Here is an 8,446-nt window from a genome sequence, read left to right as displayed (position 1 = left end):
AGGAAATAATTTAGTCCATTTATTAAAAAAGAAGAAAAAAACAAAATTAGTACTTATGTATATAAAATTCACTATATACATCTAGTCAAACAGAGCAAAGCCCATGTCGTCATCTTCAGACTCTGACTCCTCTTTCTTCTCTTCTTTTTTGGCTTCTGCAAATCAAATAAATAAAACATTTAAAACATTACACCTAGCCCCCCCCCCCCAAAAATTTACAAAATTAGTAAAAACCAATCAGTTTAAAAATATATCATCAATAGTCTTTCAGTCGAAAGATGGTGAGTAATTTAATCATCATGTGATATTAAAATCTGAATTTTGTCACACAAAACGCACACACGGATTTTATTAAATTAACTGTACCTTTCTTTTCTTCTGCAGCGGGCGCCGCGGCAGACGCAGCAGCAGGGGCAGCAGCTGCTCCGCCTCCAACGGGCATCGAGCTCAATTTCTCGCGGCCTAAATATTAATAATAATTAACATACAATTAAATTCGTGAAAACGCATTACCTTGGGCGATAACTTCCTCGATGGACTTGCCCTTAAGGGAGGATATTACCTTTTGAACTTTGTCATTTTCGGTTTCGATCCCTACAGAGCCGAGGATCTTCTCGATATCCGCGCTGCTCGGGTCTGTTTTACCGCCCAAAACGGCCAATAAGTAAGCAGCCACGTAACGCATCTACAACACGAGAAATAAACCCAATGTTTTCAACCGCCTAACCTTAAAAAATTGTATCTCGAAATATCTGGGCAATCGTTTTAGTTTAAAATCAGTCGTTAAATCGCTTGCGATTCCGCGGGCCAATTCGCCACATAAAAGTTAATATTTTTATAATTGAGAACGTTTTACTTACTTTTTAAGTCGTTTGACACGAAACGTTTATGCCCACTCAACAAATCAACTTACAAGAGATCATAGATCGGTCGAAAAGGATAAAGGACGCCAGCGATGAACGATGTGGTAATGTACACCTAGGCCATTGAGCCAATATTTTCTTCACACATGACGTCATGATATTGAAAATACTAACTCGCCTTTAAAATATCGTTGTTTTAGGTTCGATTCACATTAAAAACAATAAAACACGATTCCTTTTCAAAAATTAAAAAGTTTATAATCAAGATACATAATATAAAATAAGATGGATCGGTTATAATGCAACAATCTTAATAGGACAGGGTTATTACCATTGATAAAAAATATTTATTAAGTCCGGATTAAGATAAAGGGTGGGCGAGCAGTGCAGCGACGCGTACCGGCAGATTATGAAAACGTTGCGGAACCAAATTCCAAGAAATGGTAACTATATATCAAGTGGCAACAAAAACCTCCGGCGATCTCGTACATTTGAACTCTGGGGCGCCTCGCGACTAGCAGGCGAGGGTTCCCATGGGATCCCAAGCGGGCAACACGATCGGTTCCTGCTTGAACACGTCAAGCACCTCCTGCGGAACGAAGCGTTTGTCCACGACCACCTCGAAGGTGAACTCATTGAACCAGTCTGCTGTCATCAGAAGGTAGCCTTTCTCACCGCGGTCGTCGCCCCACGAATTTTCCACCCGCAGTTTTGTCACCTGCCCGGTTTCCTGAAATTCAACCAGATATACGCAGGGAACTACGCCAATGACATTTAACCATAGGAGAGGCCTGCTTATGCAAATTTTTGTTCAGTGTTCAAAAGGGTAGCAGAATAGTGTAGAAAAGATTGGACCCCATCAATATATGTAGTATGTGCCTCTTGCCTACGCAAAATTATCCGAAACTGCCCTACCAAAAACGTTTCCAAATTTAGCAAAATACTTATCAGCGAATTGTTCAAAAATAAGAATCCATCATTAAGAAAACAACGTTTTCGAAGAATTTTTATTACAAGACCTTGTTTTCAGTTTTGGAGATATTTTCTCTACTCGCGTCTGTAAAATATCTAATTACACACCGATTTAGCGTGCGGGAAGCATCTCTTTACCAGTCAGTTTCATTTCCGGGATTTTACCGAGGGAAAACCACAAATGCTGTAATGTGCATTTGTCCAAATTATTTTACTTTGGTTAATTATCTATATAGGCGGTTTCCACTATACGTGTACTTATAAAAAAATAAAATTAACAGTTTACAAAATAATTTACGCTACTATTTAAGCTAAAAAAAATTACAACTTCTATTGGACATACTATAATGACGGTGTAGGTAGGTATTTCATTGGCACCTAAGCTTGTTCATTTTTTGCATAATCCAAAGTGTTTTAATTGACCACCATGTGCTCAAAATAGTCGCAGCTGAAATATTGAATAAAGATGTTGATAAATCATATTGCTTATTCAATAACTTTAAAAATCATCAATCATTTTAGTTATGAGAACAATTGGGCACACGTTTTAATTTACCTTTCGTGATTCGTGATAATCGACGTACGCAATTTTCCGAGTGAAACGTACCTAAATACAATTTTACTATGACCGCAATGATTTATTTGAAATAAGTGAGAACCTTTAAACGTATTTATGATCGGTTTGATTAATTAACATGCAACTGAATCTTTTAAGCTGAGCCACTGTAAATATTAACAGATGCATTTTAAAATCATTGTAATGTAAAGAAATCATAATTATTCACTATCGAGGAAAATTTTTTCTCCACGGAAACGCTTTGCCGGCCTTCCCCCGCGCTACCCCGAACGTCATGACACGATTTGGGACAAATGAACGTTGGATCTCTTTTACCGCACGGATTTGGGAGCAAATGAAAAAACCCTTTCAAAGAATTGAAAAATTTCAAACTGAGACCTAAAACTAGAGCGTTGGTCGCAGCAAGACAACTTAAATTTCCCATTAAACAATAAATGAACAGGTTCAGTACTCAATTGCTGAAAGTGTACACCTCTAAGTTCCTAAAATTACTTTTTTAGATTCAAACTAAACCCTAAAAATTTTAAGAATTCCTTGAACCTTTACAAAAAAAATGTCTGACGTGACAAAGTGATGTCATATTGATATCCAACAAAGATATCAATGACAGATATCAACAAGCAACATGCGATAAGGAGAAGATCGAGTTAGACAATGAGTTTCTATCAAAAAGCTCATCATTTTACTTAACTCTACTATGCATATTGGATAAATTAATCTTTATACAAACAACCAGAGTGCCGATGAAAGAGAGAGAGAGAGAGAGAGAGACATATCTTTCCTATAAGGAAAGATCGAGGGCGGGAGCAGATTTCTTGGCTGTGTAATGGAAAACATTGGACTTGTGTCAATTTGTTACTTACCAGTTTTTACTGAAGTTTCAGCTTTAATTGTTAGAGACTATTTAACGAACTTCATAATTACAGTAGTCTGATTTGTAACTATCCAAACTGGAAAAAAAACGAGTTATGATTATTTTATTGAAAACGAAAATACAACCTCTAATCTAAAAAAAAATTCCAAGTTTCCATCTAACTCTCAACTCGTTTTATTTTCAATTTTAATATTTGCAAAGTCATAATAGAAGAGCATACCATTGATATAAGACCACGAAATAGTTAAAAATCACACCAGAACCACGGTATAAACTGACTGGCAAATTGGTTGGTTGGGATCACTTCGCCAGCTTGGGTCACCCTAATATAGCGTATTGTTATATTATTTTTTGTTCGCTTATGCCGAGCACAGTGAGATGCTCCCAAGGTAACTAATTTGATGAGTTCTAAAGGTGGGATCTCTCCTATATGGTTTAACGTCTTCGAGCTAGGCTTACGTCTTTGTGCACCGCCGTGAAGACCATCGCGTGGGACATTGCGCTCTCGCCATAGAGCAGCCGATCCGCTTTGCTAAGTGTGGTTTGGATGTCCACCCCGAAAATCAACGGAAAGTCGTGGCTGAAATTATCGCCATCGTCATACATAACCAGGGCCAATTTTTTTTTCAATAACTCACATTTTCAGGTCCTGTATGCCCAATTTCCCGGCGAATCTCTTGCTCACCTCGCACCCGAACCACACCGCCTCCCCCTCCTCGATACTCTTCGCCGCCAACTCCAAAAGCGTCCCCACCGGCTGGTTGTTGTATATGCACCTACGACCCCCCACCACGTTGCCTAGACAGTCGACGGTGTAAGCCCTCTCGTACTGACTGGTAGGTCTCGGGTCAGTTACGAGACAGACCTACGAGCGGACCAAAAACATTTGTGACAGAATATTAATAATTATAATAGTCTATAAACTAACCAAAATATGTGGTGAGGCGGAGTTTAATAGAGCGAGGTGTTGAAGGAAGACTAAGGGCGTTAGGCAGGGAAACGTTTTCAGTCTGTTACTATTTAACTTAGTTTTGGTTAGTGGACGATGTAATAAAAAAAAAACAAGAACCAGTACATTCGGTTTCCTAGTCAGAACATAACGAATTTACTAAGAGAAAGAGGACTGGGGATAATGGAAGCAGCTAAAATGACACTAGATAAGAAAGGATGGAGGAAATTCATATACGAGTTGTAAACATCATTCAACCTTACACCTTAGGGTAGATAGGTTTAGGTTAGTCGTTTATTGGCGACAAACACATACTGCGTTTACACAAGTCAAGTCCCGAGATTAAGCAACGTTCACCGAATTAAAAAAAAAATTAGAAAGGGCAGACATAAATAGTAATTAAAAACTTGACATAACAAGTAATCACTAAAACTGCAGAATAAAATTTTAATGTTTGATCAACTGAGTGTGTAGGTAAAGTGATTAGAACGCTTCTGTTACTAGATAACCTTTTACCTTATTTGTAAATTAAAAGCTGTTAAGGTACTTTATAAAACAGTTTTGCTGCCTGCTACCCTAAGGTATTGTGACATCTACACAGTCGATGGAAATTAGGTTTTAAGTTATTTTTATTTATATATATCGCAACTGATGGAAAATGAAAACAATAACATCACAATCCATACCAAAAAATATGAAAAATTTGTAGGTTATTGCAAGCTTTGTATTTGAACTATAATGGAGGCCTGCGAGAACATAATTGTGTAATGTACCATTTCTGGTTGTCCTGATATATTCAACAAGAAACAGGTCTCCAACAAATTCAGATAACAAGAGTGAGGAACGAACATATAGTGTTAATATAGTCTAGAAAAAATTGAGGAGACCAACTTCTAAGTCGGTACATAATAGTAATTACATTTAAATTAAAAGAGTGAAACATATGTACCTGGAAAATTGAAAATAAAAAAAAATCATCGAGCACGTCTCAAATTCATCAAAATACCTTCCCGGTCCGTTAACAGGAAATTTTTGTTGAATTTTTATTCCAGGATTAGGTCCTCAGAAGGTTTACTTCTCAGAAGGTTTACTTACTTTTGAATCGAATTAAATAAATTTAAGTTTATATGTACCAATTTATTTCGTCAGTACCTTAAAAAAAAACGTGTTTATAGCATGTGTATATTTTGCACGGTGGTATGTGAATAAAATAAGATCAATTTATTTTTCCCGCCAATTTAGTTTCCTCCAGATATATGGACGCTAAAAAGGGCTTGTTAACACACGTTTCGAAAAATCGTGTTAGGCACGCCGGATCAGCATAAATTTGGTGTAGAAAAGACAAGAGAACGTCCAATTTCATCAATAGCAATTTGTACTGAAAATATTCGTGCACTCACAGTAAACTATCTGCCAGGATCACAGTTTTACGTTTTCACTAGAACACTAACAAAACGCCACTGACTTTTTGATGAATAACTCATGAAATACCTTCACGGAACTACATTTACCATTTTTAATTTGTCAGGGATAACAGCTTAAGCTTAAAAAGCTATTTATTATCATTTGTTTTATTTGATTTATTTTTTTATTGCCTTCACATTTTAGAGAACAAATCTAAATTTATAGACTGTGGCAATTTTTTGCGAATCATCTAAATATCAACCTACCTTGTCGTCAACATTAAACAGAGGTTTGATATGAACATCGTAGAACTCCTTGGGAGTAATGGGGCCGATACTGTGAAACGCTTTGCTCTTGTCGTAATAGCTCCAAGTGAACGTATCGCTCGGGATACCTAAACAGATGCCGACAATTCGGTAGACGTTGGCCATTTGCTCTTGGATCAGACTTTGGAGGTCTGCATCACTGGCGCCCTTCTCGATAAGGTCCCTAATATGTTTAGCGTATTCCCTCAACTGCATGAAAAAAAAATCTCGTTGCTAACAATGCTGTTTCTCAATACGAAAGAGTTATGAAAATCATTATGGAACCGTAAAACTTAGCTGTACTCCATAACGGTTGTATTGTGACGATTGTCAAGGTTCTCCTGAGTGATAGACAGTTAACATATCTGTTCCTTAGGGTTAAAGAATTAAAGAAGAAAAATAAAAGTGGCTTTCCGGTAGATGTTTTCGAATTTATTCGAAAAAAATGACACCACTCATTAGCTTACTTTAAATAAGCAATTTTTGAAATAGAAGCTACTACTACGTATTGCAAGAGGGAATAAAGACAGAGGTTTGTCAAAAATTGGGCGAGTGCGTCAAACACGTAACTAAAATAGAGCAAATAATATGGGATGCTGATAACATGCTAGAAAACAGAAAACACTGTATGTATTATAGTTCAACTGACTACTCGAAACATGATGATTAAAATTTATTTATTTTATATTATATTTACTGGATCTTAGAACAATTAATATCTCAATTATCTGCTCATCTTTATAATTATAATGGTTAATAATTATTATTATATTTATTATTCTAATAAACTACCTATAGCAAGTGTCTGACCTGGATTTAGGAATGATTCCAGTTGTATAGTTCTTAAAACTGCAATACAGAATTTACCGGAAGGAACCATTCAAATTAATTTGAATGTTAAGATTTAACCTTTCAGTTGTCTACCCTATTTAATGAATTTTGTTACTCTCTCGAATTAAGAAACGAAATGTAAATTATGGCTCTACTGCACACTGCGGTTACATCTTTTCCGGTAAATCACAGTAAAGAACAGCTTATCTGTTTAGACGTTTGACATTTGATATGTATTTACTGTTATGACGTCACTAAAGATAGAATGTCATCTTTTATATAGACATTGTAATTAACAAATATCTTTAGATGTAATAAGCAGTAACACTTTAGGATAGTAAAAATAAAGTATATTTTTTATCATCAAAGTCTGATATTTGAGGACAAAAATGTTTAAGCCAAAAGAAAATACCAGTAGCATTATAAACCATGATTGCACAGTGATTGCGTTCTGGGAATATCTAACATTATCGTAGATATATTTTTCTTGTGATAAATATTATTTCAAGGCAAACTTATTTGAATGGAATTTGTTGGGTGTGTAAATTTAAGGCGCGTAAGGAAAAACAATTTTCTTGGAAAACCTTACACAATAATCTTTGGTTTTGTCCCTCATTAACATAAAAGCAACTGAGAATCTCGAAAGTTGGCTACATTGTTAGTTATTGTTTTTAATTGACAATCTCCATACCTTACTCTTCAATGTTTGATTCATCCTAAGACTGGCTTCAGAATTGTGAGATTCTGGAAAATTCTTTTTTGGCATCAAACCATGTTTGTTAACTAAATTAACCAACATGTCCCATTGACCTCCATCAGTGGTTGGATCCTACAATAAAAATGGGTTGAAAATATCTGGGTAACCAGAACTACTCAGGACTTACATTTAGTAAAAATGAAACAAGACGTCCATCTACTGGTTCATTGCGCCTAGCGGTTTCAACAATATTATTAAGAAAGTAATTGCAACGCTCTATTTTGTCCCAAAAAAATAAGTAGCCCTGTGAAAATTCAAAATCCTCCAGGTTAAAATGTTTAATCACTGGCAAACGGATGACGTTAAGTGCAGCAAACACCCAACAACGACCTGAACTCTTCTGGTTTGTAACTGGTTTACCCTCAGATTCTATCTAAATACATAGAGGGCAATGTTACTTCTGTAAAAGAACGTTGCACTAAACTTACTTTAATATTGAATACATGCTGCGTTTCTTCGATTCGTTTCCTAGACAGGCAAGCCTCAAAGGGGTCCACTCGAGAACAAACATTTTGGGCTAATATATTTTTGTTGTCCGCCACAAACGCTTTTTTGAAGTTCTCCAAGACTTCTTTGGTTAGAATGCCTTTAAAAAAGGATCGACATTTATCGGCGCTCCGAGATGTAAACATATCGCTCTGATGCATTGGAAAATTAATTTGACGTTTTACTTTAATGAAACAATTTGCAAACAAATACTGTTATATTAATAAATACTATCATTATTATGTACAACGCACAAGCGTACCTGAATCAGAACCCATATTTTACAGCAACTTTCCTTAATTGTAAACGAAATCTTACTTTCTTTCTTGGAGACTTATGCCAATGAAATGCAAAAATTTTAGATTTATAACTTACCGTTCTCCGTTTAACTGTGATCATAGTATGGTTTTGGTAGGTTACCATTTATG

At 35.9% G+C, this 8,446-nt stretch overlaps 2 protein-coding genes and 1 non-coding gene across 3 annotated transcripts; all 3 read right to left on the bottom strand.

Moving 5' to 3' along the window:
• Positions 1-4: 4 nt before the first annotated feature.
• On the bottom strand, positions 5-953 carry LOC132706323 (large ribosomal subunit protein P2). The gene is made up of 4 exons (XM_060677594.1): positions 861-953; positions 514-685; positions 367-462; positions 5-155 (listed from the first exon to the last, which is right to left on the bottom strand). Exons 2-4 carry the CDS (start codon positions 683-685, stop codon positions 82-84), a joined length of 342 nt encoding a protein of 113 aa, XP_060533577.1. The 5' UTR covers positions 861-953; the 3' UTR covers positions 5-81.
• LOC132706882 (small nucleolar RNA Me28S-Am982) lies at positions 232-306 on the bottom strand. The gene has a single exon (XR_009619661.1). It is a non-coding gene; the product is annotated as a small nucleolar RNA Me28S-Am982 (small nucleolar RNA).
• A 146-nt stretch (positions 954-1,099) lies between the features above and the next one.
• On the bottom strand, positions 1,100-8,402 carry LOC132706321 (bleomycin hydrolase). The gene is made up of 8 exons (XM_060677593.1): positions 8,281-8,402; positions 7,961-8,118; positions 7,660-7,905; positions 7,467-7,604; positions 5,906-6,154; positions 3,925-4,151; positions 3,746-3,866; positions 1,100-1,593 (listed from the first exon to the last, which is right to left on the bottom strand). The coding sequence occupies exons 1-8, from the start codon at positions 8,294-8,296 to the stop codon at positions 1,378-1,380; spliced, it is 1,371 nt and encodes a 456-aa protein (XP_060533576.1). The 5' UTR covers positions 8,297-8,402; the 3' UTR covers positions 1,100-1,377.
• Positions 8,403-8,446: the final 44 nt, after the last annotated feature.

The sequence above is a fragment of the Cylas formicarius genome, unplaced genomic scaffold (genome assembly GCF_029955315.1).
Source record: "Cylas formicarius isolate icCylForm1 unplaced genomic scaffold, icCylForm1.1 PGA_scaffold_8__14_contigs__length_24414737, whole genome shotgun sequence".
Taxonomy (NCBI): Eukaryota; Metazoa; Arthropoda; class Insecta; order Coleoptera; family Brentidae; genus Cylas; species Cylas formicarius.
The sequence above is the reverse complement of the archived record's forward strand: the minus strand, read 5'-3'. Positions and strand labels throughout refer to the sequence as shown.

Bases quoted from the DNA above. Each gene is read 5' to 3' on its own strand.
- LOC132706321 (XM_060677593.1), bottom strand. The intron at 7,906-7,960 runs GTAAGTTTAGTG...CTATGTATTTAG, and splicing joins AGCATGTATTCAATATTAAA to ATAGAATCTGAGGGTAAACC. The intron at 1,594-3,745 runs GTAAGCCTAGCT...GTTGAATTTCAG, and splicing joins TCACGGCGGTGCACAAAGAC to GAAACCGGGCAGGTGACAAA.
- LOC132706323 (XM_060677594.1), bottom strand. From the start codon at position 685: ATGCGTTACGTGGCTGCTTACTTATTGGCCGTTTTGGGCGGTAAAACA. The intron at 463-513 runs GTAATGCGTTTT...ATTAATATTTAG, and splicing joins CGAGGAAGTTATCGCCCAAG to GCCGCGAGAAATTGAGCTCG. The intron at 156-366 runs GTACAGTTAATT...TTTGATTTGCAG, and splicing joins CGCTGCAGAAGAAAAGAAAG to AAGCCAAAAAAGAAGAGAAG.